General features: G+C 43.9%; 2 protein-coding genes across 2 annotated transcripts in view; both read left to right on the forward strand.

Moving 5' to 3' along the window:
• Nucleotides 1-401: 401 nt before the first annotated feature.
• Nucleotides 402-2,881, forward strand: LOC142660265 (uncharacterized). Its single transcript, XM_075836855.1, has 2 exons — nt 402-489; nt 1,899-2,881. The coding sequence occupies exons 1-2, from the start codon at nt 466-468 to the stop codon at nt 2,673-2,675; spliced, it is 801 nt and encodes a 266-aa protein (XP_075692970.1). The 5' UTR covers nt 402-465; the 3' UTR covers nt 2,676-2,881.
• A 10,003-nt stretch (nt 2,882-12,884) lies between these two features.
• TAF6L (TATA-box binding protein associated factor 6 like) overlaps nt 12,885-14,121 on the forward strand; it is a 51,795-nt gene continuing 50,558 nt past the window's right edge. The window contains exon 1 of the mRNA XM_075836857.1: nt 12,885-12,974. The gene's annotated coding sequence lies outside the window, so the exon portion shown is untranslated. The remainder of the gene's footprint in view (nt 12,975-14,121) is intronic.

Here is a 14,121-nt window from a genome sequence, read left to right on the forward strand (position 1 = left end):
AGTCAATTTCTCCCCCATATAAAGGAAAAGCAACAAGGATGAGTCATAATATTGCAAAACAAGTGGTAGCACAATAAGGTCTTTATTCACACAGTGCAGTTTTGGAAGCCACAACCAGGAGTGGATCGTAAAGGGTTATATTGGAAAAGATTCTTCTACTATTTTTTCGAAACCACTCCCGGTTGTGGCTTCAAAAACGTTTTGTGAATAAGGCCTAGCCAGACCTCTTCCTTCCATACAGAGAACATACAGGAATCCTTGAGTACCCCGTTCAGCGACAACCACATACACAGGTGTCGAAAAATTAATTTCCCGCCTTGGCATCAGCCAATCAGCTACTCGTCTGTCCTATTACCACGCCCTTGTCCTGTCCCCTGATTGGCTCAACGTTTATATGAAAAAGCCGACGGGAGCGGAGTAAGATAAGTTTGTGTTACTGTTAGATAGCGTCCAGACTCTCACAATATGGACCTAAAGGAGGAGATGAAGGTGAGGAGACCGGTTCTACGGTCTATTTAGGACTTTTACACAATGGTTCACGCGCCCGGGTCTAATGTCCCGCGTAGATAACATGTCGGATCAGTTGCGAATAGTACAGTCTTATTACTGAATGCTATCTATAGGGCGCCTCCGTACAAGTCGCTACAACACCTGTTAGGACGCTATTTGCGATGCTGCAAGCAATAGGACTAGATCAGCTCGATCACGTGGGTTGCTCCTGGGAAACGTATCAAAGAGCGTCCATAACAGCTGTCTCCTAGTAAACCAGCCAATTATTTCAGCAGTTTGTGCCCGAGACTGCTGAATGCCTATGCAGCTTTGACATGGCTTCTTGTCCAACTTTCCCAGGCCCCTGAACGGTAACTTGATGCAGTGGACCGAGCTGTCGCATGCTCGGGGGATGCTGGGAGTTGACTGCCGCAGACTGGATACCACTGTTATTGATTGATCAACCTGATGTTGGGGTGTGTGTGGCTAAGTTCACATATTTCGGCTATACCATATTTGCATTGTATGTCTTTTTTAAGCTATCTACTTGAGGATGCATAAGCATTCCTTGTATATGCCAAATGTTTGCTCCATAGAAGCCTATGGCCGCATTACGGTATGCAACTGTGCACCAAGAGAAGTATGTCATGTATGGTACGTGCATGATGTGAACAGAGGCTTAGTGATGCTGTGGGCGGGTTAAGGATTCTTATTAGTTTACTTTAGGGGAAAAGCCATTTATAGGGTTATGCGGTTAAAGGAGTTATCCAAGACCAGCTCTCCGAGCCAGACTGGTCTAGGCATTACAAAGCTGCCATGTACACTACACTTCATGCAGGGATGTGTGACTGATCTGCTGCCCACCCCCCACCTGTGATAACAGCTGGATCTCCTGCTCACCATTATTTTAAGTAGTTGGTCAGATGAAACAATGCCTTTCAGTAGGCCATATGTGATTCTACTTGCTCATCCAGACCTTGTCCTATGTGTCCCCCCGTCCCCCGTCCCCCCCCCCCCCCCCCTCTCATCTGGTATACTGTGCACTGCTCAACACCTCATGATGGGTGGTTTATTAAACTCCTTGCTTGTAGCGATCAGGAACACTTTAAAATAAAATCCTACGTTCATTACTTTTGGGACAAATCCGATACTTCGTACTAGGGTGGCATAAAGTTACTCCAATTCCAATCAAAATGTGGTGTGAGATGCCTGTGAACATGTAAGATAAATGGTACAAAAACTCCAATGTGCCCAGTGAATAAGGTCAGATAACTGTTAGCAATATGTAACTTTCCTCTGCGATTCAGGATCCTGATGGGTTACTAGAGTTCCCTGCAACCCTATCCTGCTTTTTTTGGTTTGCATCTAATGGGGTCATTTATTTTCTAAGGACTATATTTGTCTTGCAGATGTTGCTGGAGTTCTCAAACAGTCTGGATATCTTCTCTTCAATCAGTTCACCTTTGGGTGAAACCTCACTTGGTTCCTGCTGCGCTGCACCCAAGGGCACAGGACTCTCCTCCTTGCGCTACAAGACTGAACTTTGCAATAGATATGCTGAAAGTGGCTTTTGTGTTTATAGAAATCGCTGCCAATTTGCCCATGGCCTTAGCGATCTTCGCCCTCCATTCCAGCACCCAAAGTACAAGACTGAGCTTTGTCGTTCTTTTCATATCCTTGGAACTTGCAGCTATGGTCCACGCTGCCTATTCATACATAGCCATAGTGAGAAGAGGGAAGTGCCTGATACCATCCGTCTCAGACAGCGTCGCCCATCACCTTTCTACAGCAAAAAGCAATGCCGCCTTTGGCGCTCACCTGCTGGCTGTCCTTATGGATTAAATTGCCTCTTCCAGCACCCATGTGTTGTCCGTGATGTATGCCGTCATTATGCGGCACTTGGTGTTTGTCCATATGGCGTCCACTGTCTGTTTAAGCACACCCCACCTACAGACCGCTGGGGAGCGGGAAGTAATGCTGGAAGTGGGTCTCTTTCCCCCTCAGAGCCAGATGGTGATACTGGGAATGAACTTTTCTGTGAGTCCTCAGCTAACAATGCTTTTAACTTTTCATGTCTGCTCTTACCACTTGCACTGAGGCTAAAGATTCTGGGAGAACAGGACCTCTCTGAGAATCAGCCAAACCTAATAGATGATGAGAGCGCCCAGGAAATGCAGTCTTTTTGACGATCCTACTGTGTATGATGTACTTCAGTGTGCCCTACACTGATCTTCAACGCTTCAGATTTTCCATTGACATAATCTGAATTTTATCTACTGCCCCATGGCTCTTATGTACATAAATGTTTTTAAGTTATTCCCTTAACCTTATATGTAGATGTAAATTGTAATATTTCTAATGAACCTTTTATTGGGTGACTTATGATTTTATATGGACAAGATGTGATTATGTCACTAATTAAAACTATGATTTTTCTCAATCACTCGTGTAGTGTTTCCTATAGGTCATCTTCTGCAAATTGCTGCTTAGCTATACCTAATGACTCGACAGGCTGCTTTTGGCATTTTGTATGATTCCTTGCAGTGCGCCTGTGATATTGGGATGTCCAGGTGCTATGACTGTCTCCAATTGCTTAACCCCTTAATGACCGGGCCATTTTGCACGTTAATGACCAAGGATTATTTATTTTTTTTTCACGGTCGCATTCCAAGAGTCGTAGCTCTTTTTTTATTCTGTCGACATAGCCGTATAAGGGCTTGTTTTTTGCGGGACGAGTTGTATTTTGTAATTGTACCATTTTTAGATGCTTATAACATATTGATTAACTTTTATTAACTTTATTTTAGGAGAGAATTGAAAATAAGCAGCTATTCCAGCATTGATTTTCACGTTATAAGTTTACGGCGTTTACTATGCAGCGTAAATAACAGGTTACCTTTATTCTATGGGTCGGCACGATTACGGGGATACCAAATATGTAAAGGTTTTATGTTTTTTCTACGTTTGCACAATAAAAACCCTTTTAGAAAAAAATTACTTGTTTTTGCATCGCTGCATTCCAAGAGCCGTAACGTTTTTATTTTTCCGTCGATGTGGCCGTATGTGGGCTTGATTTTTGCGGGCCAATGTGTAGTTTTTATTAGTACTATTTTGGGGTATATAGGACTTATAGATTAACTTTTATTTTATTTTTTATGGGGGGAATGGGAGAAAAGAGAATTTTGACGTTGTTTTTTGCGTTTTCTTGGGACGCCGTTCATCCGGCGGTTTAATTAATATGTTCATTTTATTGGTCAAGTTGTTACGAACGCGGGGATACCATATATGTGTATGTGTGATTTGTTTTGACCATTTAACTAAATAAAACCACTTTTTGGGCCAAAAAAGTAGTTTTATTTGACTTTGACTGTAATTATTTTTATTTTTTTTTCACAAACTTTATTTAACTGTTACTTTTTGTTTTTTTTTAGTCCCACCAGGGGACTTCACTATACGATGTGCCGATCGCATATATAATGCTTTGGTATACTTAGGCAATAATGCTTTGGTATACTGTCAGTGTAAAACTGACAGGCAACCTGTTAGGTCATGCCTCCGGCATCGCCTAACAGGCAGATGCTGAAGGCAGACCTGGGGGTCTTTGTTAGACCCCCGGCTGTCATGGAAACCCGACGGCGACCCGCGATTTGTTTGCGGGGGCGCCGATCGGGTGACAGAGGGAGCTCCCCCCTCTGTCAAACACATTAAATGCCGCTGTCACTATTGACAGCGGCATTTAATGGGTTAAACTGCCGGAATCGGCGCGCGCTTCGATTCCGGCAGTTGCAGCAGGAGCCAGGCTGTGTATAACAGCCGTGCTCCTGCCGCTGATCGCGTGGGTACAGTCTCAGTACCCGCGCCATCACAGGACGGATATATCCGTCCTCCTGCGCGAACTAGCAGCTGCTGAGGACGGATATATCCGTCCTTCGGCGTTAAGGAGTTAAGCGAAGGGGCGGATTATTTATTTTATTTTTTCACCAAGGTCTTGGGTATTGGGTATTTTCCTCCAGTTAGAAATCCCCACTAAGTAGCTATTTAACAGCTTAACCCCTAGGTGCACCAGGATGTACGGTTACTGAGATGTTCCCGGTGCACACGGAGTGACAGTGTGAACCGGTAAAGCAGCTGTTCCTGACAGCTAACACTTCCTAGTTACCAGCAATGGACCCATAAAAGCTGTCCAATGGATCGCTCACATTGTTTCTACAGTAAAGGTTTTAAAACCTTTGACGGGACTTGTAGTTAAAGAGGTTCTGTCACCAGTTTAACTTCCCTATCTTCTACCTAATCTAACAGGCGCTTTTTTAATGTAGCTTATTTTTGACAGTTACGAGCATTTTAAGTGTTATGCAAATTAGTTCTTCATGCCCAAGTTTTTTTGTTTTGTTATAACTTTTCACCTGACAATCGGCGTCGTACACTTCTCTTTCTTGTTCAGCTGTACGCACAGCGTGATCTCTCTCCTGGCTGGAGGCGATTGTCAGGAGAATGAAATGACACTCTGGTAAAGTTACTGTGGGAGTAAGTGACAGCACAGCGTGATCTCGTGAGCTGAATATTAATGAAGAGAAGTGTATGACGCTGTTTGGTCAGCGTCGTACACTTCTCTTTACTACGCCCACTTGGTGAAAAGTTATAAACACAAAACACTTGGGTATTAAAAACAAACACACATTACTTTTCTACATTAAAGCACCTATTATATTAGGTAGAAGATAGGGCCTCCGTCACCAGTTTATAACTGCCCTAAGTCTGGGAACAGTTACTATGGTGTCAACGGTCTAAGGGACAAACATGCCTAAGGAGCACCTAGTGGATTTTGGGGCATTCTTTGTTAGATTATGGTCTAGGTACTAAGTCAGGTTAGAAGTCTTGGGTGTGTCAAAACAAAGGAAACATCTCAAAGACCCAATTTTGGAAGCCACATCCCACAAGAAATTTATCTAGGGGTGTAGTGAGCATTTTGACCCAGCAGGTGTTCTCTAGATATTATTAGAATTGGGCAGTGACAGTGAAAAATTACATCCCCCCCCCCCCCCCCCCAATAAGCTAGGGAAATACCCCATATCTGGTCATAAACTGCCATCTGAGTGCACGGCAGGGCTCGAAACAGGAGCACCATTTGAAACGCACATCTTGCTATAATGATTCCTGGGTGCCATGTTGCATTTATAGAGCCCCTGTGGTACCAGTACAGTGTGAACCCCTGAAAGGTGACTCCATTTGGTAAACTACACCCCTTGAGGAATTAATCTAGGTGTAGTGAGGGTTTTGACACCACAGGATTTTGATTTGTTTTTTTTAGAGTTTAGTTAAAATTCTGCATTTCACAAGGACTATAGGAGAAAAGCACCTCAATGTTCGAAGCATTTCCTCCCATGTACGGCAATACCCAATGTGATCGCAAACTGCTGTAGGTAAGGAGTGTCATTTGGCTTTCTGAGCGCATAATTGGTTTTTGGGGGACATGTTTCATTTGCAGAGCTTCCTGAGGTACCAGTACAGTTATTTCCCAGATATGACCCCATTGTTTGAAATGTTACTACTCAAGGAATTTAAACTCTTAAAGGGAAGGTGTCATGAAATTTATTTTTTTTCTTTTATCACATTGCTTTTAATATATGAACATATTTTATTTGTTTTCTCGTGTTCTACTTTTTACTTCTCTATGGGGGCTGCCATTTTTTTTTTTCATCTCTATGTGTCGATTAACGACACATACAGAGATGGAATACGGCACATACAACCCCATAGAGAATGCCAACGGGAGCCGTTCCATTCTCTGCAGCATACGCCGTCTGTGTGGGAACGGCGCATGCGCCTTTCCCACACAGACCAAGACGAAGCTCGTTCGCAGAGCGAAATCCGGCGCCTTTTCATGTGGACCGGAAGCCGATGCCGGACAGTAAGATGAGTTCCGGCCGCGGCTTCCGGCCATATGTTGAAGGAAGTGAAGGAGCAAGGAATAGGAGCGGCGGCAGGAGAAGGTAATGTATGATGTGTGTATTATGTTCGTGTTATCCTGTCTGCGCTGTATCTAGTCCTCCTACACTGTGCAGTCGCACAGAAAATGGCGACACAGTGTAGGAGGTTTGAATATTCAAACCCTTCTCCTGGCACTAGCCAGAATAAGGGAGGGGGCATTCTGTGACGACACTAGAGCGAGTGTGTCTACCCCAAATTTGCAGCATAAAGCAATGAGGTTGCTTTACCACATTGACCATGCTGCAATTTTGGGAACTGCTCACTCTAGTGACCAGCACATGGAAATGTTATAAATTAGAAACTAATGTATAATATTTCCTGACTTGTGAAAAAATTAAAACAATGTGTAATCACTTAAATTGTTTAACTAAAAAAAAATTCTAGCGACACCTTCCCTTTAAGGACGCAGCGTAGTTTGGGCCTTAACCTCTTCACTCGCTGCACTGCAACTGTACGTCCTGCAGAGGACTTGCTTCCCGCATCAGGACGTATAGTTGCAGAGTAGTTCCTGGCGCACACTATCTTAACGGACCGTGTCTGGGAACCGGGAAGTCAGCTGTCCCCGACAGCTGACACGCCAGTCTTGCCGGTCAGCAGAACATTGCCGTTGATTTAGGCAATTAACCCCATCAATGCGGCGACAGATTTCGTTCGCCACATTTAAGGGGCTTGAAACCTATCGGCAGCCCCCACGCAGTTATTGTGGGGGCTGCCAATGCTTGTCGTGGCAATCTGAGTCCAGACAATGACCTCTGGGTTGCCATGTACGGAAGCCTCGGAGGAGCAGCCGCCGACTGTTCCTCCGAGGCTTCCTGTCAGTGTGACTGTCGCGTTGCAATGACAGTTGGAATGCATTACACTACGTAGGTAGTGTAATGTACTCTAGCAGCGATCAAAGCTGCAAGTCTAAGTGTCTCCTAGTGGGACAAGTAAAAAAAAAGTAATAATGTTTGAAAAAAAGTGTAAAAATAAGTTATACGTTATATAAACAAATGCTTTTTTTTTTCCCTATAATAAGACTGTCATTATAGGGAAAAAAATGAACACGTTAAAAAAAGTACACATATTTGGTATTGCTGCGTTCGTAACGACCCAAACTATAAAACGGTTTTTCCTGTACGAACACCCCAAAAAAAATCAATAAAAAGCAACACCAGAATCGCACATTTTTTTTGTTCACTACCTCTCCCAAAATAGAGAATAAAAAGTGATCAAAAAGTCGCATGTACCCCGAAAATAGTACCGATAAAAACTACAACCTGTCCCGTAAATAAGCCCTTACACAGCTTTTTTTGACTAAAAAATATAAAAGTTACGGCTCTCAGAATATGGTGACTGCGCAATAAAATCACTTTTTTATAAAATTTATTCTCTAACACTGCAAAACATAAAAAAAACCTATATACATATGGTATCGCCGTAATCGTATCGACCCGCAGAATAAAGTAAAATTGTCATTTATAGCACACGGTGAACGCTGCAAAAAATAAACTAAAAAACATTGTCAGAATTGCTTGATTTTTGGTCACCCGGCTTGCAAAAAAATTGAATAAAAAGTGATCAAAGAAATCACATGTACCCCAAAATGGTACCAATGAAAACTACAGATTGTCCCGCAACAAAAACCCTCACATGGCTCCGGTGGTAAAAAAAAATAAAAAACGTTCTGGCTCTCAGAATATGGCAGTGCAAAATGTGCAGAGTGTTCCAAAATCGGATAAGATCGGGCGCCATTTATCAGTGCGACACCGGCCACATATCTATGAATTATTATTGATTTACTGCATTATTATGCCCTGATGTAGCACAGATTACATATACCTCCACACTATAAACTGAAATAACAGCAAAACGCCAAACAGAACAACTACCAAGCTAAATCTGCACTCCAAAAGCAAAATGGCGTCCCTCCCTTCTGAGCCTTGCAGCGTCCCCAAACAGCAGTTTGTGCCCACATATATGGCATTGTCATACCTGAGAGAACCAGCTTAACGGTTTATGATGTATTTGTCTTCAGTGGCACAAACTGGGCATGACATATTATGCACTAAACTGGCATATCAGTGGAAAATTGCAATATTCACACCATCCGCTGTGCAGTAAACCCTTTGCGCACTATGACTTAATAGCACGTCATGGTGCGGGGGTAGATGTATGAGCGGGCTCACGTGCTGAACCCGCTCCATACTCTGCGGGTGTCAGCTGTGTATTACAGCTGACACCCGGGATTAACGGACAGGAACAGCGATCGTGCGGTTACAGAAGCCTGTAAGAATAACAATATACTGCAATACATTAGTATTGCAGTATATTGTACCAGCGATCAAATGATCGCTGGATCAAGTCCCCTAAGGGGACTAATAAAATGTGAGGAAGAATTAAAGTTATTAGTAGTGAGAGCAAAAAGTTTAAAAGATAAAAAAAAAAAAACCTTTTCCCATTTTTCTTCGGTAATGTCAAAAAAATAAACAAAATTGGTATCGCTACGTCCGTAAAAGGCTTAACTATTACAATATACCATTATTTAACTCGCACGGTGAAAACCGTCAAAAACTTAATTTAAATCGCCAAAAACGCTATTTTTTTTGTCACTTTAGCTCTAAAAAAAAAAAATTAAATACAACTTTTGGATCACTTTTTATGTACCAAAAAATGGTACCAATAAAAACTACAGCTCGTCCCGCAAAAAATAAGCCCTCACACTGCTCAATCAACCGAAAAATAAAAAAGTTACGGCTCTCAGAATGTAGTGAAACAAAACTATTTTTATTTTAACAATTAGATTTTTCTTTGTAAAAGTAGTATAATATTTAAAAAAAATATATAAATTTGGTATCACCGTAATTGTATTGAGCTGCAGAATAAAGTAACGTTTTTCGGCCATTTATGGCCTGAAAAATGGCCGAAAATAAGCCGTGTGCACATACCCTTAGGTTAGCAGCAGTTAACCATTTATTGATTCTGCTGTGTCAGTTAACAGACAGGGATTACATCTGTTCACATAACCTTCTTTTTATTTCAGTATGTAAACATGCACCATTGCATATGATAAACCACTTTATCTGGACCCCATTGTATATAATATCACGTTGTGTAATGCAAACCTATAATATTGTATGCTAATTCTCTTGGTCTCCTGGTGCACATGTTAGGCTTCATTCACATCTGCGTCAGGGCTCCATTCCGCCATTCCGCCGGACCTTTCTGTCGGAATGGAGCCCTGACTGACACAAACAGAAACCAGAGGTTTCAGTTTCCATCACCATTGATTTCAATGGTGACTGATCCGGCGCCAATGGTTTCTGTTTGGGAGCTACCGAAACAGCGTAGCTCAGCTAGTTATGCGGTTTCCTTAAAGAGGCTCTCACCACATTATAAGTGCCCTATCTCCTATGTAAGGAGATGGACGCTATAATGTATGTGACAGTAATGCTTTTTTTTTCACCACTTTATTAGCGATTTTTAGCTTTATCATAATGAGCTTCTCAAGGGACAACTGGGCGTGTTTTACTATTGACCAAGTGGGCGTATTTTTACTTTAGACCAAGTGGGCGTTGTACAGAGGAGTGTATGACGCTGACCAATCAGCGTCATGCACTCCTCTCCATTCATTTAGGCAGCGCATCGGGATCCTTTTAGATCACTATTTGCTGTCTCATACTAACATATTAACGATACTGAAGTGTTTAGACAGTGAATAGACATTCCACGGGATGTCTATTCACAATCTCTGCACTTCGTTAATGTTTCTGTAGTAGTTACAGCAGAGCAAGCGTAATCTCGCTGTAACCTGTCATTTACAGCGTAATCTCGTGGGATTACGCTTGCTCTGCTGTAACTACCACAGAAACATTAACGAAGTGCAGAGATTGTGAATAGACATCCCGTGGAATGTCTATTCACTGTCTAAACACTTCAGTATAATGTGTTAGTATAAGGCTGGGTTCACATGAGCATGTTACGTCCGTAATGGATGGAACGTATTTCGGCCGCAAGTCCCGTACCGAACACACTGCAGGGAGCCAGGCTCCTAGCATCATACTTATGTACGATGCTAGGAGTCCCTGCCTCTCCGTGGAACTGCTGTCCCGTACTGAAAACATGATTACAGTACGGGACAGTTGTCCGGCAGCGAGGCAGGGACTCCTAGCATCGTACATAACTAGCGGTAAAACCGGCTCGCGGGAGAAGGAAGCAAGATGCCCCATCTTCGGCCGTTTCCGCCTCTGACCTCCCATTGACTTCAATGGGAGGCAGAGTAAGTGTATTTCGCAGTGTTTTATGCCCGCAGCGCCCAATGGCCGTGGGCGAAAAACGCAGCGAAAATCGGTGTGCAGGGAGAGGAAATTCTGCCTCAAACTTCCAAAGGGAATTTTGAGGCACAAAATTCTGTCTGCAAAATACTCCGTGTGAACATAGCCTTAGGGTATGTTCACACGCTAAACCAAAAACGTCTGAAAATACGGAGCTGATTTCAGAGAAAACAGCCTCTGATTTTCAGGCGTTTTTGAAGCTGAAAATGAAATTTGGAGCTTCTTTTGAGGCTTCTTTTCAGGCGTTTTTTTGAGGCGTTTTTTATAGTGTTCAATGGAAAATCAGCTCCAAAAAACGCCTCAAGAAGTGACATGCTACTTCTTTTTGCGGAGCATCTTTTTACAACCCGTTTTTTTAAACAGAGGCCTAAAAAGATGCCTGTATGAACTACATGCTGTTTTTACCATTGATTTCAATGGCCAGATGTTTGTAGGCGTTCAGCTTCTGTTTTTTCAGGTGTTTTTCGAGGCGTAAATGCCCCAAAATACGCCTGAAAACACTGCGTGTGAACATACCCTCAGACAGCACATACAGATCTAAAAAGGATCCCTATGTGCTGAGGAAATGAATGGAGGAGTGCATGATGCTGATTGGTCAGCGTCATACACTCCTCTGTACAATGCCCACTTGGTCAATAGTAAAACACGCCCAGTTGTCCATTGAGAAACTCATTGGCATAAAGCTAAAATCGATAATAAAGTGGTGAAAATAGATCATTTTTAAAAATAAAAAGCACTGCTGTCATCTACATTATAGCACCGATCTCCTTATGTAGGAGATAGAGCACTTAGGGCTCATGCACACGACCGTAGCCATGTGCACGGCCGTGATTTTTGGGTCGGCCGGCTGCGGACAGTCAGTCGCGAGCCGCCTGCAAATCGCGGGACATGCACAAGGCCGCGGCCATTATTTTCAATGAGCCCGGACCGCAGAAGACGGCCGTAATAAGACAGGTCCGTTCTTTCTGCGGTGCGGGCTCCCGGGCCGTGCACAGACCGTAAAAACTACGGTCGTGTGCATGGCCCCATAGAAATGAATGGGGCCGCAATTCTCCCGTGGATTTTCGGGGGAATTGCGGCCGCAAAAGCACGTTCGTGTGCATGGAGCCTTATAATGTGGTGATAGAGCCTCTTTAAAGAGGCTCTGTCACCAGATTTTCAAACCCCTATCTCGTATTGCAGCAGATCGGCGCTGCTATGTAGATTACAGTAACGTTTTTTTTTTTCAAGAACGAGCATTTTTGGCCAAGTTATGAGCATTTTTATATTTATGCAAATGAGCCTTTCTTAAAGAGGCTCTGTCACCAGATTTTGCAACCCCTATCTCCTATTGCAGCAGATCCTCTAGGAGCGGAATCCCCGTCCTATGCTCTGGCTGGGGATTCCGCTCCTAGACGGAGTCCCAATGGCGCTATCTACAGGGGGAGGGACTCTGTGGAGTGGGGCTGTGTGGCACTACCTACAGGAGCGCTATCTTCAAGGGGGGGGGGGGGGTGTGGCACTATCTACATAAGACACTGTGGCACTATATAGAGGCACTATCTACAGGGGACACTTGCGCTATGTACATGGGCACTATCTACAAGGGCACTGGCACTAGGGGGAGCTAAAGGAGCATTATACTGTATGTGGGCAGTGATTGGGACATTATGCTATATGGGAGCATTTGGGCATTATACTGCATGGGGGCATCTGTGTTGGCTTTATACTGTATGGTTGCATTAATGGGGCATTATACTGTATGGGGCAGCTATTTAGTATTATACTATGCAGGAGGCACTATGGGAGCATGATACTGTGTGGGCTGAACCGGGTGTGTATGGGCGGGGATTGGGTGGGATTAGAGGCGTGGCTTAAAATAAAAACATTGCCGAAAGTTGGGAGCTAGTGTGGGTATTTATGTGTGTTATTGGATACTAGAGCAGTAACTTGGGCAGAGCCTGATCAGTGATTTATTTCCCCTTAGTTTGCACCGCAGGACATTGTGACCCTGATCCGGGGTAGTCAGCCTTCACACAAGGAAGAAAGCGCCACGCATCACGTGATCAAGCATAAGACGCGCTTATGTGATTGACGGCCACTTTGACCAATGAGCGAACTCTCCGCCCAGCCGGATGTGGATTGTTCAGTTACAAGGCGGCGGGGATAAGAACTTCATAGTGTGCACCTGGTGACACTGACGCGGTGAGTAACTGATGAGATACCGATCTCATCACATTACCGGCGACAAGGAAAATCGCAGAGGGAACCACAAGTGTTGCATGCTGGGAGTATGGGACTGAATCACGTCATAAAGAGGCAAATGAGAATTTTACATATTGAACTGGTACTGTGCTGGTTCTGGTGACGGGCTGCCCCCTTCTTATGTGGGCTTAATGGATGATATATATATATATATATATATGTATATTGGTTCCATGCTGAATCACAATGGCTGTGAAAACAAATACTCGCCCCTTGAAACAAATAAGTAAATGTACCCCTTAACAGCCCCACAATACCAGCGTATTTGTGGTGCTCACACATCCCTCCCAACTGTAAAGTTTTGCAAAGGGGCACATTTTTTATTGTAAAGCTACGCCTCTAACATATACACCTATTTTAGCCCACACAGTATAAAACCCTGTTGGCCCTCCCCACAATAAAGTGCCCCCCATTGTATAATGTCCCCATAGTGACCCCCTGCACAGTATAATGCCCACTACACAGTTTAGTGGCCCCCACACAGTATAATGCCCCCCACACAGTATAATGCCCCCATAGTGGCTCCCACACAGTATCATGCCACCATAGTGATCCCCCCACACAGTGTAATTCCCCCTTATTAGCCCCCCACACAGTACACTCCCATAGTGGCCCCCACGCAGTATAATTCCAACATAGTGATCCCCCTACACCGTATAACGCCCCCTTATTGGCCCCCACACAGTATGCCCCCATAGTGACCCCCACACAGTATAATTCCAAGATAGTGATCCCCCTTAGTGGCCCCCACACAATATAGTGAGCCCCACACAGTATAATGCCCCCATAGTGGCCCCCCACACAATATAGTGCCAAATAAAAATAATAAAATAAATACTCGGCTAGCCCTGTTCCCACGATGGGTAGAGGAGATCCTCTGGTTCTGTGCTGTGTGTGGCTCGGCGCAGATAGGCATGATGACGTCACTGCATTTCGCCTGTCTGCGCCAAGCCACTCACAGCTGACTTTACATAGTGAATGATGGAGAAGGGTGCTCACGGCTCCCTGCTCCACTATTCGATTTAACCGTATCCTCGTCCTGAGGAAATTGGGATATGACAGCGGGACACATTTTGGATCCGGGACG

This window comes from Rhinoderma darwinii, chromosome 9 (assembly GCF_050947455.1).
Source record: "Rhinoderma darwinii isolate aRhiDar2 chromosome 9, aRhiDar2.hap1, whole genome shotgun sequence".
NCBI lineage: Eukaryota > Metazoa > Chordata > Amphibia > Anura > Rhinodermatidae > Rhinoderma > Rhinoderma darwinii.

Bases quoted from the DNA above. Each gene is read 5' to 3' on its own strand.
- LOC142660265 (XM_075836855.1), top strand. From the start codon at position 466: ATGGACCTAAAGGAGGAGATGAAG. The intron at 490-1,898 runs GTGAGGAGACCG...TTTGTCTTGCAG, and splicing joins ACCTAAAGGAGGAGATGAAG to ATGTTGCTGGAGTTCTCAAA.